Genomic DNA, 23,736 nt, shown 5'->3' on the forward strand with positions numbered 1-23,736 from the left:
GGACAAGCTTCAAGTTTTGTCCCGGATCCCGGGACAGGCAAAACGGGAAATGGACACTCAACTATAGTGGTTGTGGTAAGAATGTCGAATAAAATGGTATGATTTTGTTGAGTGTGTAAAGTATCAAAATTTAACGTGTTGGTTGAGTTCTAATCGGAACAAAACGTGAACAAGCGAAACGCGAAAAATTAAACGAAGGCTTGCTTCGGATTGAAGCGAGCCCAATACAATTGCAGCCGACGCGTATAGAATTGTGTGCTGTTCGGAAAATGATAAACGCAACACGCAGTGTTGCCACAAGTACAGATTTATCTGGAAAGGTACAGATTTCCTGATAGTTTTTGGTACAGATTCTGTACGGTACAGATTACAGATTTTCACGAAAAAGTACAGATTGGTACAGATTTTTGGAATTGACATTTTGTAACCTTAAATATTTATCCGTTTCCGTGATTTATGTTTTGTGTGTACCCAAAGCTTTTCATAGTGACAATAAGCCACCTATATCTGAAGTCATCAACCTCTCTGAAATATTTCGATATGAGAAGCTTTAGCAATATCGGGTTTCGAGCAATGTGCTATTGATGCATACATTTAGGCGAATTCACCAAACCATTTTGAAAAATGAAAGGTGTGACGTTTTTCAATACAGGTGAATCCCCATTGCAATTAAATGACTAATGGAAAATTACTGCCTCTCTCTCTACAAAACTGAGTTTAAAAAGAACACAAAAGCACAATAGAAGATAGTTATTGCGCCTTGGATTTTGAGCTCAAGCCAATTCGACTCGCGATTAAACGCCCATTTCTGGTGGAGTGTTCAAGTCGTTAAGACGTGTATTTTTGGAAAAGCTTAGTGAACTACAAGTTGATTGTGAACAATAGTTAGACTAAATTCGAAGTAAGTGCGCGATACGTTTTATAATTTTTAAGCTTTTTAATTTGTGTTTGAATGTTTTTAGTGAATTTAGTGAGTTATTAGGAACGTTTGAGGAAGTTTGAAATTTGAGAAAGTTTAGTGAATACAAATCAGGTAAGCTGGTGAGCCAATTGACCGAAGCCATGTGCTAATAATTATGACCGCGTTGAACAGGCCTAGCCCATCCAACGTGGGCGGTTTATCTGGGATTCTTCCTAGTTTCCCCTAGTGAAGCCGAGACCGGAACCAGCGTTCAAATAGTCGAGCATCCGTTTTCCCGAATCAACCACGTGCTCGACGACAGTGGTGAGTACGGTGAGCCAAGGAACTCGAACTCGTAGCGCCAAGGCGTGTGGTAGCGAGCTCCGCAAACCCAGCTCGAATCTCCACCAAGCGTGAGGACGCATTCACCTCACTATTACCCACGCACGAGTAGGCCCATGTGACACCGTTAGCAAACGCCTGGTTCATCGGATTGGATCCTGGCTTCGAACTGCTCGACATCGTTCGACGTGGGAGCAGCGCCGCAGCGAATATTAAGGTCAGACCTTTTTAATTAAATACGATTGCGCAACGTATGAAGAAGTTTTTGAAAGCGAATATAGATAGCTCAAATGTGACGTCACACGGTCCGTAGCCAGTTTTATTTGATTCAAAATCCCAATAATTTGAAAATTGAAATGAATCGAAATACAAATTGTAAAGCTCATTAAATTTACTATTTAGAAACAATACTTTTTCGGTCCGTAGAATTTTTAATAAAGTTTAATAATTACTTCGAGTTTGGTAATCCACTCTATCAGACCGTGTTCGATTATTTTTTTTTCAATTTCTTACGAATTTGTTCGAGCTCTAATTCATCGTAAGACTGTCGCTGAGTATTGTAGAGAGTTTAATAGTTCAACATAATTTTAAAAATTCCCTCCTATTATTATTATTATTTGTTTTTTAGAATTTTGGTTTGGTTAATTTGCGTCGCGTCGTTTGGGTCAAAGTGTGGATAAGAAGTTCCTACTAAACTGTTTGGCCTGCCCTGAGCAGGAGTTCTCATACCGGGTTATGAACAGAGGTAACGGTCCTTCAATCTGAAGGTGGCGCTAAAGCCGTTAGCTTGGTGGAACGGAACGGATTGTTACAATTTGGCGCCCAACGTGGGGCTCGAAAAACAGTTAGTAGAATTTTCAATTGGATTTTGTCCGAAAAACTTTTAATAGAATTTCAAATTGGAGTTGGTTGAAGCACGATTCATACTTGATTGTGAATACTAATTGGGTCTAGTTTAGGTTTAATTTTATTGGTCTTATAAGTTTAGTTTGCATTGAGTTTTCTTTAGTTCTTAGTTTAGGTATTGGTGTCGGAATCTAGGTTTGGTATTGTGCTTACAGCTTTCCATTTGATAGTTTTATTTTCATAAGCCTTCTAGTATATCTCGTTACATTTTTTTTTTTGAATTCTTAAGTTTAATTGGTTATTACATCTCCTTGAATTTCATTTACTATAATTTCATTTGAATTTTCTCTCGTACGAATCGGTAGTGAATTAGAAGCTAGTGTGTATTTGGTGTAGAGTACGTGTTTATTTCTGTCATACGTGATTTTTTTTTTGCGAACTTTGAATTTGAATTTGAACTTAAAATGAATTACTATCATATTAACGAACAGTGTCTAGAAGAAGATGAGATTAACTACGAGTTACGTATTCGGGGCTATTCGACTGATGGTTCGTTGGAAACCCGACGTCGAACATTGCGTCGTTTGTTGCGAGAAAGCGAAGGCATGGAGGTGAAGCAAACTTGGTACTCCATTGAGGACGAGTATGTGGGCATTCCGATGAAGTTACAGCAAATTGAGCTGGCGATTAAGAATCGAGTTGGTGCAGGCTGTTTGTCGCGATTGGTACATCTGCACAAACGAGTTCGTCGATATAGGGTCATCAGTTTCGACCAACGAGAGAAGCAGAGGATGCTATTGAACGCGGTGTCTCAGATGGCCTTGAACTACTTCGGTGTCAACCTGGACAATCTTGGGCAGGCAGTACCTCTGATGACTCTCGTTACCGGCCCTGAGGAGACGAACGTGGTTTCTTCGGTGCCTGAAAGTCGGGATGACTTGGCTGAGGGAAAGAGACTTGGTGTCTTTCCAAAGCAGCAGTCGTTGAATGAGGATCTGATCCTATTCTCACCCATGCCGATGGACGGTTCGAGAGTGGATCCGAGACGGCACTCGTTTCCGGTGGCGGGTCCGCAGGCTTTCAGGGGTCAAGCGATTCAACCTATTTTAGTTCCACAGCCACAGGCGTTCGATCCACAGGTTGAAGATGACGTGGGAGGTGATTGTGAATCACCGCATTTCAAAAGTTCGATTCAGGTGCAGTTGAATCGTCGAGATCCAGCTAAGTCGGCCACTCCGATTCCGAAGGATGAGAATGCGTTTGAAGTCAATCCCTTCGAGCGACCAAACGTTGTAACAGATATGGGTCAAGCCAGTCTTCGTCAGAATCCGCCGCTTTCCAACATTTCTCCCGTGTTGCAAGACTGCTTTTCGGTGGATGGGTCACGAAATAGTTCATCTTTGAGTCCTCAAGAACAAACTGGAAAGAAAATATCGTTAAATGAGTATGTCCATGTCTCGGAGATAGAAACGTATATCAAAAGTTGTATTAGCCAAATTCTGACGAGTGATGTAGTTGACAATTTGGCAGGTCGATTGAAAACTGTTGGTTTGAAGGAACAAAATGGGTTAGAGATTCCGTACGCTTGGTCTGGAAGGCCGAGGGAAGCAGAATCTCCTATAACACATTCCTTCGCTCAACCCAAACCATCAATCCCAATCAAGAACGTGCATGGATTTCCATCATATACTGGTCAAAAGGTTGGGAATCCGTCTACGGAATGGAGACCTCCAATTCCAAATGTCTCTTCAAGTTCTATGGTACCTCCGTTGTATCCGACAACTACTCCTGAGCCGTTTCCGAACCCTTATCGTCGAAATGACCTTCTAAATCAACAAGTACATCTACCGCCGAATTCCTCGACTTTTTTAGGACCGCTAGGTACAGGAAATCCTTTGAGTAACAACTTCGTTCCAAATCATTATTTACGTCAGCGTTTACCGCATCAGACGTGCAATATAATTGAAAAATGGCCGAAATTCTCCGGGGATAGCAATGCCGTGCCCGTAGTAGATTTTCTGCGGCAGATAGAGATCCTTAGCCGGTCTTATCAAGTGACTCAAGAGGAATTACGTATGCATGCTCACATGTTGTTCAAAGGGGATGCATATGTATGGTTTACGGCGTACGATGACAAGTTAGATTCGTGGCCCACACTGACCGCGATGTTGAAAATGCGGTATGATAATCCCAACAGGGATAGAGCGATTCGAGAAGATATGAGAAACAGGAAGCAGAAACCCAACGAACTTTTTAGCGCCTATTTAACCGACATCGAGGCCATGTCGCAAAGGTTGGTTCGTAAAATGTCTGCCGAAGAAAAATTTGATTTGGTAGTGGAAAATATGAAGATGTCGTATAGACGGAGATTAGCTTTACAGCCAATACAGTCTCTTGACCATCTAGCTCAACTGTGTTATCAGTTTGATTCGTTGGAAAATAACATGTTTCTTACCAAACCCGCAATGAAACCTGCGGTACTTAATCAAATCTTGGCTGAAGAGGAACTTGAAGATTATGAGGAAGTATCAGAGGAAGATGATGCAACTGTGATGGCTGTTCGACCTAAAATGTCTCGTAAGGAGGCAAATAAAAGCTCGGGATCCAGCATAACCTCAGAAAGTCAAGAAGCTGGCCAACCTTTATGTTGGAATTGCAAAAACTTTGGTCATATGTGGAGAGAGTGTAGCCAACGGAAAACTCTTTTCTGTCACATTTGTGGTCACAATAATACAACGGCCTATCAATGCCCTCAGAAACATAATCTCAAACCACGTGAACCGGCAGATTCAAAAAACGAGTAAAAACGGTAGTTTCGGGGAACCAAATTACCGAAAAAGATCAGGATAGTGTTCCCATGTCCAATTTTAAGTACTTTTCGCAAAACTATAACATTAATACTTGTTTTCGTAGATGTCCTCATTTATCAGTGAAGATTCTTGATGAAGAAATTCAAGGTTTAGCCGATACTGGCGCCGGAGTTTCGATAATCAGCTCTGTAGACCTGATTAAGAAACTGGGGTTACCCATAAACAAATGCAACGTTAAAATCAAGACGGCAGATAGTACCGAATATTCTTGCCTAGGTTATGTGAACGTACCATTCACATACAATTCAAAAACCCGAGTAATCCCTACAATCATTGTACCAGAAGTTTCAAAAATACTTATTCTCGGGATCGACTTTTTGGAAGCGTTCAATTTTCGTTTAATGATCCCTCAAGAACATAGTCAAAAAGACAGTGAAGGTGTTGAATCTGTTGAAGAGTGTTCTTTATTTGAGATTATGTGGGTCGAAAATTATTTTGGAGACGACGACCGTACAATTTGTTTTCAAATTGAACCAGAAACTGAAGTTGTACCTATACCTACGGAAATGGACGAAAGTTTGGACATGCCGACTATTGAAGTCTTGAAAAACCCGTATGAAAATCCCGCAGATATAGATACTGAACATCAGCTTTCAGACGTCGAAAAACAGGAACTGTTTGAGGCAGTTCATAAGCTTCCAGCAACCACTGATGGCAAATTAGGACGCACTCATCTTTTAGAACATACGATAGAACTTCTTCCTGGAAGTACGCCTAGGAAAATGGCAACCTACAGATGGTCGCCAGTCGTTGAAAAAGTGATTGACGACGAGGTTGATCGTATGCTACGACTTGGTGTAATTGAGGAATGCACAGGACCCGTAGACTTCCTGAATCCTATACTGCCCGTAAAAAAATCCAATGGCAAATGGAGAATATGCCTTGATTCACGTAGGTTAAATTCATGCACCAAACGTGATGATTTTCCTTTCCCGAATATGCTCGGAATACTCCAAAGGATTCAGCGTTCCACTTATTTCTCTGTAATAGACCTTTCGGAGTCTTATTACCAAGTTGGGTTAGAGAAAGCCTCGACTGAAAAAACGGCCTTTCGCACAAACAAAGGATTGTATAAATTCGTGGTGATGCCGTTCGGGTTAACAAACGCTCCAGCGACGATGGCACGGCTCATGAGGAAAGTTTTGGGAAGTGATCTTGAACCGTTCGTGTATGTATATCTGGACGATATCATTATTACGTCCAGATCATTTGAGCATCACTGTCAACTGATTCGGATAGTCGCTCAGCGCCTTAAACAAGCAGGACTCACTATTAATATCCAGAAATCGAAGTTTTGTCAACGACAAATTCGATATCTAGGATATGTTTTGTCTGAGGATGGACTTTCGATGGATGCGTCCAAAATCCAACCCATCGTAGATTATGCGCAACCAAAAACGGTCAAGGATATAAGACGCCTCTTAGGGCTTGCTGGTTTCTACCAGAAATTCATTCGAAATTACTCCGAAATAACAACACCGATCACTAACTTGCTGAAAAAAGGACGCAAACAGTTTATATGGACGGAGGAAGCCGAAGTGGCTTTTCGAAAGTTAAAAGAAGCCTTAATATCCGCGCCAATTCTGGCTAATCCCGATTTTGACGTACCCTTTATCATCGAGACGGATAGTTCAGACATAGCAATTGGGGCCGTCTTGGTACAAATTCAGCGAGGAGAACGACGAACGATAGCCTATTTTTCAAAAAAGCTATCAAGCACTCAGCGCCGTTACAGCGCAACGGAACGAGAGTGCCTGGCTGTATTACTGAGCATAGAAAACTTCAAACATTTTGTTGAAGGCTCAAAGTTCATAATACAGACCGACGCGATGAGCTTAACGTTCTTACGCACAATGTCCATTGAATCGAAGTCCCCTCGTATTGCCCGATGGGCATTAAAACTCGCTAAGTATGACCTTACGTTACAGTACAAAAAAGGTACCGAAAACATACCCGCAGATTGTCTCTCGCGAGGTGTTCAAGCACTAGATGTTCTTGGATTGGATCCTTATGTCGATGGCCTCAAATCTCAAATTGAGCGATTTCCAGATAAATTCAAAGACTTCAAGATCGTTGAAGGGAAGGTATACAAGTTTGTTACCAATAGTACGACTCCTGAAGATCCAGTTTTTCGGTGGAAATATGTTGTGCCATTGTGTGAACGTCAAAAGGTCGTTCGAGATATTCATGGAGAAGCACATTTGGGATACTTCAAAACACTTTGTAAAGTCAAAGAACGGTTCTACTGGCCTAGAATGTCCAGCTTTATCAAGAGATTTTGTCATACCTGTGAAGTTTGTCGAGAGTCAAAAACGCCAAACCTGAATGTACGACCACCGTGTGGAAAGCCTAAGGAATGTTCTCGACCATGGGAAGTAATTTCGCTAGACTTTCTTGGTCCTTATCCAAGGTCAAAGCATGGAAATGTATGGGTTTTGGTTGTGAGCGATTTCTTCTCAAAGTTTGTTCTTACTCAGTGCATGAGAAATGCAACCGCTCCCGCAGTTTGCTTATTTCTCGAAACTATGGTGTTTACGTTGTTCGGGGCACCCTCTGTACTAATATCCGACAATGCCCAGGTGTTCAAGTCTAGCTCCTTTCTCAAGCTTCTTGAAAAATACCAAGTCACTCATTGGCTTCTCCCGGTATACCACCCAGCTCCGAACCCAACAGAACGCGTAAATCGCGTAATTGTCACCGCAATTAGATGTGCTTTGAATAAGCAACTCTCTCATAAAAACTGGGATGAGTCTATTCCGAACATCGCAATGGCAATTAGAACGAGTGTGCACGAGAGTACTGGATTTAGTCCATACTTCATTAATTTTGGTCGGCACATGGTGAGCAATGGTAGCGAATATGATCACCTTAGGAAACTAGGTCCGGATAAGGAGCCCGACCCTACCAAAATGAGCGAGGAAATGAAGAAACTCTACGAGGTTGTCCGACTTAATCTTCATCGTGCATACGAACGATACTCACGTCCATACAACCTCCGTTCTAATGCGCGACATCAGTTCAATAAAGGAGATATAGTTTATCGTAAAAATATGCACCTGTCCGATAAGTCTAAGGACTACGTAGGAAAATTCGGAAACAAATTTTCCAAAGCTCGAGTAAAAGAAAGAATCGGGACCAACACTTACGTTTTAGAAGATTTATTAGGGCAACGGTTACCAGGAACGTATCATGGCTCTTTCATTCAGAAAGCATAAGCCTTACATTATTAAATCCAGCTATGACTGCTCTAGTACCGGCTAGTGCATACACCAAAACGTTCATCAAAATACGCTTCATAGCGGTGTTACGGCTCATCGTCACGTACTGAGATGTCCTTTTGGTTTCCTCGTACGTTGGCCACTCGTAGCTGACATGATCAGCATGAAGAATCAGCTATGACTATGGGACGTGGGTCCCATATAAACAAAGTGCCTACAGCAGTAGAAAATACTCTTCGGAGGTGTTTCCAGCAATATAAGCAGGTAAAAATAGATCTGCTCGAAGACACAGCTATGTACGGTGCTCGATTAATGCCCAGACCACACTCGGAAAACACTCATTGAGTAATCCTTCGCAGCGAAATGAAAGTTAGTCGAGTGTCTAATCACAGCCTCGAAACGCCTACGACCTCCTAACTTTCAGAGTAGCATTGCTATCCGTAGAAGATATGTTGAATGTTTGTGTCCTCCTAAAATAGTATATCAACAATTAGTTAGTTGTTCGTCCACTACGCGAGAGAATTTGTCGTACCATTCATATCATCAAATCATTCGAACTAGCTTCATTCTCAATCCGGTTATTTTTCTCAATTAAAGCTTTCAACTACAGCACCACAGTTTATTCCACTTCAATCGCACAGTTACAATAGTTTCCCAATAGTTTTTTCGCCTTAATTTCCGTTTTAACTTAAATATATTTCAACTCACTTTTAATAATCGCTGTTTTTGTTTTTATTTTCCATTTTTTTTACACCTCTGACAGTTCTCTTTGCATTAGCTGTTTATGTATGTGTAGGGTCAAATCAGTCGGTTAGAGTGTAATGGTTTGAAACGCTATGTTGACAGGAATGAGTAAAAATCGGGCGCGTATGGTTTTGAGTGATTAGGTTGAGCAGAATGAGTGAAATTGGTAGGATAGGTTTTAAGGTTTAGTTGTATAAGGCAATTTATATTTTCAGACAATTTCTGAAGTAACTTAGGATTATCGGTTATTAAGTTTCCAAACATTTTTGGAGTAAATTGGGACTTCTAAGGAAGTTAATTTGGTTAGATGTAAGCACAATTTCCAAATATTTTTGGAGTAAAAATATCGGTTATTGTAAATAATTTTATCTAGATAAATCGGAATGAGTCAGTTAGAATGAGTGAGTAGATAAGAAGGGACTAGAAGATAAGAATACAGGAAAGCAAGTCTTCATAGTTGTTGAGAGCCCGCTGTTCGAATTTGTTGACCCATCAAGTTTCAATAAATATAACAAATAATTATTTAAAATAGTAAAATATGACTTAAAAATTTTGAAAATTTTTAATTTTCAAAATTTTTAAAAATGTGTTTGTGCAAATTGTAACCTTAAATATTTATCCGTTTCCGTGATTTATGTTTTGTGTGTACCCAAAGCTTTTCATAGTGACAATAAGCCACCTATATCTGAAGTCATCAACCTCTCTGAAATATTTCGATATGAGAAGCTTTAGCAATATCGGGTTTCGAGCAATGTGCTATTGATGCATACATTTAGGCGAATTCACCAAACCATTTTGAAAAATGAAAGGTGTGACGTTTTTCAATACAGGTGAATCCCCATTGCAATTAAATGACTAATGGAAAATTACTGCCTCTCTCTCTACAAAACTGAGTTTAAAAAGAACACAAAAGCACAATAGAAGATAGTTATTGCGCCTTGGATTTTGAGCTCAAGCCAATTCGACTCGCGATTAAACGCCCATTTCTGGTGGAGTGTTCAAGTCGTTAAGACGTGTATTTTTGGAAAAGCTTAGTGAACTACAAGTTGATTGTGAACAATAGTTAGACTAAATTCGAAGTAAGTGCGCGATACGTTTTATAATTTTTAAGCTTTTTAATTTGTGTTTGAATGTTTTTAGTGAATTTAGTGAGTTATTAGGAACGTTTGAGGAAGTTTGAAATTTGAGAAAGTTTAGTGAATACAAATCAGGTAAGCTGGTGAGCCAATTGACCGAAGCCATGTGCTAATAATTATGACCGCGTTGAACAGGCCTAGCCCATCCAACGTGGGCGGTTTATCTGGGATTCTTCCTAGTTTCCCCTAGTGAAGCCGAGACCGGAACCAGCGTTCAAATAGTCGAGCATCCGTTTTCCCGAATCAACCACGTGCTCGACGACAGTGGTGAGTACGGTGAGCCAAGGAACTCGAACTCGTAGCGCCAAGGCGTGTGGTAGCGAGCTCCGCAAACCCAGCTCGAATCTCCACCAAGCGTGAGGACGCATTCACCTCACTATTACCCACGCACGAGTAGGCCCATGTGACACCGTTAGCAAACGCCTGGTTCATCGGATTGGATCCTGGCTTCGAACTGCTCGACATCGTTCGACGTGGGAGCAGCGCCGCAGCGAATATTAAGGTCAGACCTTTTTAATTAAATACGATTGCGCAACGTATGAAGAAGTTTTTGAAAGCGAATATAGATAGCTCAAATGTGACGTCACACGGTCCGTAGCCAGTTTTATTTGATTCAAAATCCCAATAATTTGAAAATTGAAATGAATCGAAATACAAATTGTAAAGCTCATTAAATTTACTATTTAGAAACAATACTTTTTCGGTCCGTAGAATTTTTAATAAAGTTTAATAATTACTTCGAGTTTGGTAATCCACTCTATCAGACCGTGTTCGATTATTTTTTTTTTCAATTTCTTACGAATTTGTTCGAGCTCTAATTCATCGTAAGACTGTCGCTGAGTATTGTAGAGAGTTTAATAGTTCAACATAATTTTAAAAATTCCCTCCTATTATTATTATTATTTGTTTTTTAGAATTTTGGTTTGGTTAATTTGCGTCGCGTCGTTTGGGTCAAAGTGTGGATAAGAAGTTCCTACTAAACTGTTTGGCCTGCCCTGAGCAGGAGTTCTCATACCGGGTTATGAACAGAGGTAACGGTCCTTCAATCTGAAGGTGGCGCTAAAGCCGTTAGCTTGGTGGAACGGAACGGATTGTTACAATTTTTTGAAACAAGATGCGTGAAACTCGAAACTAATTTCCTCAAAACTATTATTGGATGACACTTTTTTCATAGAATTTTATAATAATTTTTTGAAAAGTGCAATTATTTGAATGAAAAATAAGTTAAATTTCCAAATTAATAAGAATTTTAATGAATTCTTTCAACAATTTATATTGGGTATGGTACAGATTTTGGGTACAGATTTTAAGAATCTCTGGTACAGATAGAAAAGATTTTTGAGCCCTCGGTACAGATAGAAATGTGGCAACACTGGCAACACGAGTGATTTGCGTTTGGTTAAGTATGTAGTGATAAATCTTCGGAGATAAAGCTACGAGATGGCACCTACTTGATTTGGGTCAGCGAAATTGGGATCGTTGGCGTGAATTAAAGTGGGTTGATTCATTCTGGTAACTATTTCGGTAACGAATAGATGCTGATTTGATTCCATAACCTTTCGTTCACTACAGTACCAATAGTAGAATTACCGCAGGGCGTTAGGCGCTTGCTAACAAACTAATCTAGTATTTACTATATATACATGGAAATCTGGATTTATTTGCCCTTGAAGGTGTTTTCGTGGAGATAGTTTTGGAAACGCCATAGTTGCTCCAATGGGGAAGTATACATAGTTTATTAACTGAGAGCATTCTTTACCAATTGACCATTTTTTCACCTTTATATCGTGTTGCATGTACGAAGATATTTTATGCCCAGAGAAGTTGATAAATTTCCTTCTACAACAAGATCCTTGACCGGTGAGATTCGAACCCACGTCTCTCAGCTTGGTCTTGTTGAATATCTGCACCTTTTCCGCTACGACTATCTGGGCTAAAATGTTACTTTCAGAAGAAAAAAAGCTGAGTACCGATCTGAAACCACTTCAACATTATTCTCCCGATCTTTTATTTACCTTTTATTTATTTTAGCATTGCAGAAGCACATTCGGTAAACTTAATATCGAATCTAAATATATTTGGAACAATAAGATTTCATGAAAAATTTCTAAACTTTTTACAAAAACTCTAATATATGAACTAGCATCACGGTCAGCCTAGCAATAAAGTGCCCTGTTTCAAACCAACTCAAAGATGTGAAAGTAGGCCTTTGCCAAAATGACCAACGAGAAGAGGTTTTTTCCTGACAGGCAATTGGTTAAGTTTTTGTACTTTGACCTGACACGTCTTGTCTTAGATCCAAGGAAATTATAACCAAACGGTAATGCTACTTTTCTCCGAATTTCGGATGCCCAAATATCAATTTCCCGAACAACAGTTCCCCGAATGCCACTACCCCAAAAAGTTGGTGGTATTTATTTTGAATCACTAAAATCTAGTCTAGTACTGTTTGATAATTTATACATCGACATACTGAGATAAATCTATTTCATTGATGAAGAAAATATCGAGTTAAGGAGGATATTGAGACATGGAGTGAGAAAATATATGCAGAATGAAGGAACCGAAGAAATCTAGCTGAACTTTTCTAAAGGAGCTTACTAACATTGCGAGCCTTTCTTTGTTTACATTCTCTTTCGTCAATGCCGTAGCCACATTTACATCTTCAGATGCGCTTTTTGTATGAAAAGTTAGTCAAGTTAGTCTTGCGAACTATAGTTAACAACTTTCCAAATATTTCAATATTGCACTGTCGTAATAAAAAAGGAACAAGAGATAAGATAATGTCTTATTGTTATTTAGGTAATTTTGAAAAGTTCAGCAAGATCAAGGTGACGATGTATCGAAGCCAAACGTCAAGTTTTCAAGAGCACAAATCGATCAAATTTTCAGAGCGAACGGTTGTCTGATTGTCTAGATTTGTGCTAATGAAAATTTGAGGCTTGGTTTCGATACATGAACATAGAAAGAGATACCCGACCAGTGGATTATAACAGAGCTGTAATAGATTTTATTACTCTGTAGGCACGTTTTTTTTCTAACAGAATTTGTCAGAAGTTTGGCTGGTTAGTAGTTAATAGAACAAAAATTATAACAAAATTTCTTCTATATGAACCTATGCGTACCCAACGTCTGTTTTTGAGGATTTTCAAATCTTCAATCAGCTGTCGAAAAGTCATTATCCAACCGATTTTCTTGAAACCAATGGCAAGCGATCCAGATTTGTCTAAATTTGCAAGGGTCGCAAAACTGAACCGGTTCACCTAATGGTTCCGGAGTTATTCCGGATTCCGTTGGGGTCAGAACCTGTCGAAATACGAATTTTCAAAGAATTTTACTTCTTTACTCGTGCTATTCGATATTTTTATACATAAAACACTATCAATATATACAACCATATACAATTAAGTGTTAATGACCTCTTTGGACACGACAATCCGTTGACTTGTGCCAGATATGTTCCGGAAGTCCTGGGGGAGGTGTTCATTCCCACAATGTTATCAGAACCATTTGTGCGACACCTCAATCTTCATGATTTGTCAAATAAAGAGTGGCAATGGTCATTAGGAAGTTCAACGACCATTCGAGATTGACCTGGTCACACCGGACATGTTCCGAACACCCTGGCGGAAGTGGCCAATTCCACAATGCTGTATAAACCGTTCGTGCGACATATCAAACTTCATGATTTGTGGAAACAAGAACGAAAATATATGTTCTGGATATCCATGACCTTTCTGAACCGGGGTACACCGGACATATTCCGGATACCTCGAGGGAAATGACCATTTTCTAAGTATTTCCAAAAAAAAATTGTACAACTCCTCAAAAACCACAATTCATCAAATAATGAGTGGAAATGATCATCAAAAACTTAAACGACCATTTAGGTTTGAACTAATTACCGTAAGGACGCCATTCACCGCTCATGCTCCATTCACCGCTCATTGAATTATTTTGAAAAATCTGAACAAATTTTCGCAATAAAAGTCATCAGCATGTATTAGTATACCAGAATGGGTTGTATCAGAATGAAATTCATATGATTTAATATTATGTACTATTTATAAAAAATAATTTTAGGCTGTTCAAGGTGGTACACATGAGTTGAGCAATGATTTTATTATGGCAAATCGAAAAATGCTTATAAGCTGCCACGCTTTAATATGTTCTTGTGCTATAGTACAAAGATAACAACCAGCTAATGAAAGTAAATTGATTCCAACTAGTTGTGTATATAGAGCCTCATACTTAGGATGAGCGGTGAATGGCGCCCTACACATGTATCATTGGCATACATTTTATTCCATACCATTATACGTTGTTCACATTTCAACTTCTTTCCTACAAAAACAAATGAGCGGTGAATGGCGTCCTTACGGTAAATCTGACAAGTTTCGAACGCTCTGGCGAAAATAGCCAATTCCAAAATGTATAAACCTGTACAAACCGTTCAAGCAACATATCACTCATCATGGCTGACGAAAACGATAGTGTTAAGTGATATATTTGCAATTATAACGTAAATTTCTTGTTTCTTATCAGATAATTTTAAAAATATTATTATCTTGACAATGGTGGTATAGGGTAGGTGTACCAGTTATGGCCATAGTGGTTCCCTATTTCGCCATACGTGATATCTTGAATACCTTCACATTTTGAAAAATCTTTTGTGTGTTAGCAGTAAGATAAAGGATAAATCTTGATTTTAAAACATTCAGAAAGATTAAAAATGTAAAAGTTATCCATATTTTGCATATGGCCAAATAGGGAACCATTATGGCCATAACTGGTACACTTTCCCTACACTTTTATTTAACTGATTTTATTTTTGAAGTCAAAAACACTCCTTTTCGGTGGTCACTTTAAGCTGCAACATTGACCCAACATTCACAACAGAAGCTGTGTGAACCTCCATGCGACCCATGTTTATTTCAGATTTTCTTAAGACACATACTGCAAAGGGTTTTCACTTTTATATTCTAAGATCTGCAACATAAGTAACATCTTTCTCTCTCGAAACTGATCTTGTATTCTAGATGTAGTGTTATTTCTTGTGAATTTTTGCAAACCTGACACAATATCAAGTTTACGGTTCTCGTATGGGTGTCACAAGCAATATTGTCAAACCTGTAACATTGTAACATATTTGAGCTGCCCGTACTCTTGAAACAAGCTTTCGTCAACAAGATGTATCGTCCGTACATTTGTTCATAATAATTGACGTACTATGTGATTTTATCTTGAACGGTTTTAGATAATCCCAACGTATCTAATCGACGCTTCGCAAGTTCAATAGCCAACTATTTTGCCAGCCAATAAAAGAATTTACGTTTTCTTCTCTTATAATTGGGACAATAATTAGGATTCGCAGTCGTGAAAAGAAAATAGGCATTATGGCTGCAAATTGTTTAACCCACTACGGAGACTTCGAAAGCTAACGCTGGATAGATTTTTTGCACTGAGTTGTTATTTTCGCTGGTGTCAAATAAAAACTACCTAATGATAGCTATGTCAGTTAACCCAAATTTGGGTTATCCCACGGAAGAGCCGAATTGCGTTAGAAGAAGTTAAGGTGAAGATGAATCGAAGCCAAACCTCAAATTTTCAAGAGCACAAATCTGGAAAACCGAACACCCGTTTATGTTGTTAACTTCATCGATTGGTCACCACCAGCTTGTGACCAATCGATTAAGTTTTCAGCTTAAATTGATGTTTTGTTATCCAGAAATGAAAATTCGAGCTTTGGCTTTGATTTATTTTCATCTTAAAGTTGGGTTGATTTGTGGCTCCGCGTACAGTCAATGAAGAGATCAACATAGGGATGTTCCCGATTCGATACGATTATTGAATCAAAGTATAGACATCACCGATATATTAATTTGAATTATTGATATATCAAAATATCATATGATATAAGTAAAGTGCGAAGTTTATTTTCAAGTTTCCTCGCAATAAAATCGTGTGCGATATTTCGATCGAAAATATCAATATCATCCGTATATTGAGTAGAAAATATAGATATAAAAATATTGAAAACAAAATATCCATATTCGGATGTTTTATAAACATCGAAACAGAAATGAAGAAGATTCTTCATTCAATTGCCCATTGCACGGTGATGTCACCAGAAAATCGCTCTCTTTCTCTGCTTTGAGAAATCTAAAAACAACGGTGGCAGTACCTGTTAACTTTCACAGGTTCTGGCACCGTTGTTTTCAAGTTTTGTTAAAGAGCAAAAGAGAGATAATTTCACCGAAAAATGAGCAATAGGTCACTTCACAGTGATATTCTTTCTCTTTCATTCTTCTAGAAAATTCATTCGACAGGAGCTGTTTCTTGTTTTTTAGTTTCCCATAGGAGAGAAAGAGAACAAAGTTTGCCCAGAGAACCAGAAGTCGCAAAAAAGTTCACGTTATAACTCGTTTATTCATGCAAATCACATCAAACTCGCAAAACACGGTGGATAAAATCGTCAGATTGATGAGTTTCCTCGCATTGAACGCTTTTTTTCTGAGTTCGTTTGTACATTTTGTTTCGTCCCGTACACTCGTACAAAGAAAATCGAATCAATCCGTAGCAGCTGTCAAATCAACATTTGTTATCATAAGTTAAATCGCATAAGACCACAGGTTAGTTCGGTAGAAAATTTATACACTCGCACTGCATGCTATCATTCATCACATAATAAATGCACGTAAATCGCCTCCACTTTTGTACGTAGAAGGCCTTTTCGTGACATCTTATAAGTGAAATGTTGCACATACAAAGCCTCCAGATGATTTCGTTATACGTACATTTTGGTTGTCTGAGTGACTACTACAAGCGATCATTCTATCCATGTTTCAATGAAACATTGTGCACCACTCGGGTTATCCGAATTTTGTTCGATATGGCCACAAACCATCTGAAATGTTTAGAATTTCATCTAAACGAAGAATAAACTCTGAGGTACACACGAATAGTTTTGGACAAACTGAGCTAATGACCACTTCTCTTGAAGCAACCAGATTGTATACAAAGGAACCCGTCCTGATTGGTCCTGAAACCGATGTAAAATGTCGCAAAAAAAATGAAATTTGATATGTCGCATAAACAGTATTGTGGAATTGGCCACTTCCGCCAGGCCGTACGGAACATATCTGGTGTGGCCAGGTCAATCCTGAATGGTCGTTGAACTATCAAAGGACCATTTCCACTCATTATTTGACAAATCTTGAAGTTTGAGGTGTTGCACGAATTGTTTAGGAAAAACTTAGAAAATGGCCATTTCCCTCAAGGTATCCGGAATATGTCCGAAGTACCCCGGTCCAGAATGGTCATGGATATCCAGAACATTTATTTTCGTTATTGTTTCCATAAATCATGAAGTTTGATATGTCGCACGAACGGTTTATATAGCATTGTGGAATTGGCCACTTCCGCCAGGGTGTTCGGAACATGTCCGGTGTGACCAGGTCAATCTCGAATGGTCGTTGAACTTCCTAATGACCATTGCCACTCTTTATTTGACAAATCATGAAGATTGAGGTGTCGCACAAATGGTTCTGATAACATTGTGGGAATGAACACCTCCCCCAGGACTTCCGGAACATATCTGGCACAAGTCAACGGATTGTCGTGTCCAAAGAGGTCATTAACACTTAATTGTATATGGTTGTATATATTGATAGTGTTTTATGTATAAAAATATCGAATAGCACGAGTAAAGAAGTAAAATTCTTTGAAAATTCGTATTTCGACAGGTTCTGACCCCAACGGAATCCGGAATAACTCCGGAACCATTAGGTGAACCGGTTCCGTTTTGCGACCCTTGCAAATTTAGACAAATCTGGATCGCATGCCATTGGTTTCAAAAAAATCGGTTGGATAATGACTTTTTGACAGCTGATTGAAGATTTGAAAATCCTCAAAAACAGACGTTGGGTACGCATAGGTTAAACAAGAATAAAAAAAACAAAATATGTAATAATTTGAACAAAATTACGAATCACGGTGTTTCAAACCTGGGAGGGAGGCACCGATACTACACACGAAATATGACACAAAGTTATTTCGAACTGCAAGAAAACTCCAGCTTGCCAACGACAATCAAGGCAGACTTGATGAAAATCGCTAGTTTTCTTTTGTTGTGTTCCTTCGATTATTCTGGACAAACATGGAAAAAGGGCCAAAGTTTTCTATGCATTTCATTATCGTTTTTATTGAAAAAAGTAAAATGATGCGTATTTGAATACTTTATATTCTATCAGAATAGAAGGTGCTATTGTGACATTACTTTTGAATAAGCATGAATAGCTTTTCAATCGATTTTTTGTCACATTTGACAAAATGCAAAAATGTGTTTTAATAGATTACGCGCTTTTATCATGTTTGTCCATTGTTTCAGATTACTTATAACAAACTGAGTTAAAATTGTTACTAACAAAAACTTTGTCGTTAAAATCGGTTTTGTTTTATATGTGTTAAACTTTATTCAACCTTCTCTAGCAAAAATGAAACAAGATTTGTTTTCGGAGACAAATTTTAATATTTTGATTATACCGTAATCCGGGGTAACATTGATCATTTTTCTGAATGTTTCTTTAATATTTCGTTTGAAAATGCAAATGTTGTAAATTTTATATTTTTAAAACAAGTACTGCCACCTATAGCTCGAGACTATATACAGTATTTTATTTATTGAAAGTTTTAAGCATGTTAAAAAAAATGTTTAAGGCGATTTTTTGATTTAGCTGATATGGGGTAACATTGATCACATATGTAAACAAGGTTCGGTAATACTGAAAATGTCGTTACTTACTTAAATCATGGCCCCTGAAGCCAAATATGAAGGCCAAATGCTTACAAGTCATTTACTTTTTGAGTTATTTTAAAATTAAAAACACCTTGAACCACGGAATACGCCTAAAGGTAGGCAATTTCAGAGGGAATTTTACATTCTTAACAGTAATTGGGTGATGTTTCCAAATTGAACATACTTATGAAAGTTTTGACAACGGAATCATTTTCGGCGATGTCATTTTATGTAAGAACCACATTTTCCTTGCTTATATCGTTTGCAGAAAATATGTGAGACATGAATCTTAGGTAGTGTCATCCCTAACAATTAATATCATTATTTCGAAAAGTTTCCAAATTTAGATTACAAGGATTGTTATAATTGCTCGAGATATAACTTCTCATCAAAATTTACTATATATTGTATACAGGGATTGATTTTTGAGAAAACTGAGAGTATCTCTTACTTATCACTACCTGTAACAATCATGATCCGCATGACATCATGAGAGTCTATTTATCATCATCTGCTACACCTCTAATTCGATCGGGGGGATAACAGTGCATGATAAAACCTGGCTTTACGAGAGTTGAGTTGATCGACTTCAATTAAATTTACAAACGAATTGGGTCTGGGACATTTAAGAGAAACCAGCAGGGCAAGATAAAAGTCAAATATCTAACGAGTGCCTTCACGGCTGCATTTAACACACATTCTGGAACCGTTAAATCGTTTACGAATTCAAGATATAGCATACGATTCCACCGGGGACAAGGCTCACAACTCAGTTTCGCTTCTCACTAAGTTGAGTTAAATAGAAATTGATGAATACCAAAAACTTGACCCCAATCCATCAAAAACAACCACCAGGAAAAGAACAACATTTAGAACCCTTGAGAAAGATTGAAAATACAATCGAAACGTTGGGCATAGAAGAAATATTTTAGTTCTGATTGTCGTTGAGACTGAAAGCCGTTAAGAAAATCCCCGGTGCAATTTATTACAGTCGAAAGCATCCAACTAAAGTATACGATTCCTGGAATTCGCTTTCATCTGCTTCATGTCGATTAGTGACATGCTATCAATCAGTTTAGAGCTGGACCTGGTGAATATTGAGATCGTAGGATCGGAGTACATGTGTAGAGTAGAACTTTTTTCCAGTTAAGTAGAGTAAATGGAAATCACTGCGATCGATGTGAGAGAGCAGAATCCTGTCTGCTGGTGAGAACCACCCAGCATGCTGTTATGTGCGTCCGAATCGTCCGATGGTCCATCAAGGAAAGAGGATGTATTTCGGTGCTGTATGCTTACGATGACAAGTCGGTTGTTGCTGTGGATATGTGAATACCTCCGTCGAACGATTCACTCATCTGTCAGTCACTACACAGTAGGGTGCGGCTTATTTTTCAAAAGTTCTCAAAACCAAAAATTCGTATGCTCTACTGAATTCTTATCACATTAAAAGAGAAACCTCAAAATATTAGCCAAAAATATTTACATTTAGAGGTGGCGCAAGCGCCTTGAAGGTGAATTTTCAAGTTATGAAAAATGACCTTCAGTGAAATAAACATAACTTTGTAATTTTTCAACCGATTTTGAAACTTTTTGCATAAATACCTTCAAAATTAAATTTGTAAAAACTTTGTAGAACATTGAATTTATCTAAAATCAAAACTAGTCTTAGTTAAACATACTTTTATCCAAATTTTTCCTCATTTTACTAAAAAAATCATTTTTGTTTGACCATAACTTCATAATTTCTCAATCGATTCCGAATCTTCCTTCATGTTTTTGAAGCAAATTTATTTGTTTTTAAATTGTTCACACAACACTTTTTTCTAAAAAATGGTTTTGACTTAGTAATTCAACAAAAACTACCCAAAAACATGATTTTTCAATGAAAAAATCAATTTTTTATTGATTATTTAAGTTTTTTTCGCCGGAAATTGCATTTTTTCTATTAAACTTAAATTTATGAAGCATCTTGCCTTAATTACAAGTTGTATAGTGCTTATATATTTTTACATACGCAAAAATATTTTTGTTGCAGAATTATTTAAAAATTGTTGCAATGTCACTTACAAAGGTTAAACAAATGAGAAAAACCAGTTTCAGCTTTGAATATAATATTTAACTGGCAAATAATTAAAAAAAACTGGCATTTTTCGTTAAAAATCATGTTTTTGTTCAGTTTTTGCTGAAAAACTTGGTCAAGACATTTTTTTTAGTGAAATGTGATGTATGAAAGGTTTAAAACCAATTGAATTAACTTCAAAATCATATAAAAAGATTTGGAATCGTTTGAGTAATCATGAAGTTATGGTCAAACAAAGTTGAAATTTAAAAAAAAAATGAGGAAAATTTTTGAATAAATTACTTATAACTAAAACTATTTTTGATTTTAGACAAATTTGATGTTCTATAGAGTTTTCATAAATTTAATTTTGAAGGTATTGATGCTAAAAATTTCAAAATCGGTTGAAAAATAACAAAGTTATGTTTACTTCACTGAAGGTCATTTTTCATAACCTGAAATTTTACCTTCAAGACGCTTGCGCCACCTCTAAATTTTAATATTTTTGGCTCAGATTTTGAGGTTTCTCTTATAATGTGATTAAAATTAAGTAGAGCATACGAATTTTTGGTTTTGAGAACTATTGAAAAATAAGCCGCACCCTACTACACAGCTATTATAAGATAGTCATTATCCTATGCATACCACACAATCGAGAGAGTTGACAATGGGGCTAACAGACTCTATGTGTTTGTTGATACACTGAACATCGAAAGCATTATCAGGACTGAGATATACAACACCGATATTTCGGCCAGATGCAACGACGCTTACCCAGAGTTGTTCAATCTTATCACTTATTTGCTGACGCATCTTATAAGAACTCAGTCAGCGAACAACAGCCACAAGCACTCCTTCTCCCCTTTCCTTTCCAAATATTGTTGCACTCACTACATAAATTTAAGATATTCGCAGGAACGATTTCTGGAATAAACCCTGGAGTTGAAGTTATTCTTTGAAGAATCTAAAGAATCATATAGACGAAAATGAGAAATCCCAGTATACATTCTTGAAAAATATGTAATTCTTTATCATTAGATTCGGTAACGAGTTTTTGAATGATTTTTTTCAAAATAACTTGAAAAATCCTAAGCAGAAACATGGGTTAACAATTATTTGGCATATTTCTCTTGCTGTTGATTAAACCGTAATTTTTTTTGGTGATGTCTTTCGCAGAAGTCTGTGACTTTAAGATTAACTCCAAAAATTTACTAAAAAGTTTATCGTGCCGTATTTTTATACAGATATCAGTTCTAAAGTATATCTTCTCCGATATTGACATTTGTAGCAAACCAGTAATTTTTTCCTTTGCCTCCCCCCTCCTCTCTGTCCCGCTGACTACGCCCACGCATCAATATAGCACTAGATCATACATACCTTCTTCGCAGCGTGGGCCAGTTTTGCCAAAAGGACAAAGACATCGATGTTGCTGTCCGCTTTCGCCATTGCTGCAGATTCCCTCATAGCCGCAATCCAGCGTGCAGGGCGCCCTGTGTCGGAATATAAAACGTCATAGTCAATAAGTCACACCACGAAGTGGCATATTTCACGTACGTCTAGCTGTGAGAGGATATGATTGAATTGAATCAGTTCACTGAATAAGGGTATGCGATCTGACATTTTTGTTCATGGCAATAAGAAACGAAACGATACACGAAGTTTCTAGTATGACGAAATAACACACTTATTATTATTAAAAAAAGATCGTTACACGATAAAAAAAAATCCATTAACCATTTAATTAAACCGTTTTGTATTATCACCAACTAAAAATGGTTAGTCTCAAATGGCCAAAACTAAGAGAATGATTTCAATAGTTTGACAATAAAACTTTTTGTAATTTAATATTTGGCCAGGAATCAATCTTGATACATAGAAAAAATACGTTCTATTTCATGTGTTACCGAATCAATTATGCTAAATTCGTTCATTTTGACACCACGAAACGAAATCAGAAAACAATAATTTTGCCTCATTGGATTCCGTAGAATTACGCGGTATTTCGTTTCGAACGGTTTCTGACAAAATCATTCGAAATATCGCACACCCTTATCACCGATATCGTACCTTGTCACGACGGGTGTAGATCCCAGAGTAGAACCTGCCGTTGTCGTGCTTTCCTCACTCGCAGCAGCAGGTGGTGAAACGGTAGCTACTGGCTCTGCTCTATCAAAGCTATCAAAGTCATCATCATCGAATGCCGTAAGCGCGAGAGCTTTTATTTCACCGGGATTGCTTCCGTCTGTGTCCTGCATATGTAATGAGCTGTCGCCGGTTATTTCCATACGAACTGACCTGGAGCTAGTGGTGCTACTGTCGCTTTTACTTTTGCCAGCACTACTGATTGGTCTCTTTTGGACGCCGTTATTGCTACTATTAACGGAATTGGTTTGCCCGCGGCCACCACCGGACAATTTTGACGAAGCCACTTTTGAGTTGTTCGTTTTCCAATTATGATTAGCTTTCCTCAGCGATAGAGCGCCATCGAGTGCATTGAAATTTATTGGTTTCATGCTGCCCTCGCCATCTCCATCGCCGTCCTCATCGTCGAAGGTTTTCATCGATATGTGCAAATCGGACATGTCCAGCTTGGCACTGAACGACGCACCCCGCTGGTATAGAACGTCCTCCTCCACAGCCGACGAATTTTCGTCCGTCGATGTTGAGTTGATTTCTGTAAAAGAAGCAAAAATGGAAAAATATTAAGCCTTAGGAAATTAATGATCAAATGATTTTTACATTGTAAGTGTTTAAAAACAGTGGATATGAATGAATTGTAAATGAATTAACCTCAACATTTTTTTTTTCATGTCGGGAGCAGCT

The 23,736-nt window shown here is 38.0% G+C and overlaps 1 protein-coding gene across 1 annotated transcript in view; it reads right to left on the reverse strand.

Annotated features, from left to right (window-relative positions):
• The window catches only part of LOC5578284 (pikachurin), a 783,038-nt gene that overhangs the window by 249,658 nt on the left and 509,644 nt on the right, over positions 1-23,736 (reverse strand). The window contains exons 4-5 of the mRNA XM_021842555.1: positions 22,981-23,587; positions 22,291-22,403 (exon numbers count right to left, since the gene is read on the reverse strand). Coding sequence (XP_021698247.1) covers positions 22,291-22,403; positions 22,981-23,587 — 720 coding nt within the window. The remainder of the gene's footprint in view (positions 1-22,290; positions 22,404-22,980; positions 23,588-23,736) is intronic.

This window comes from Aedes aegypti, chromosome 2 (assembly GCF_002204515.2).
Source record: "Aedes aegypti strain LVP_AGWG chromosome 2, AaegL5.0 Primary Assembly, whole genome shotgun sequence".
Classification (NCBI taxonomy): domain Eukaryota; kingdom Metazoa; phylum Arthropoda; class Insecta; order Diptera; family Culicidae; genus Aedes; species Aedes aegypti.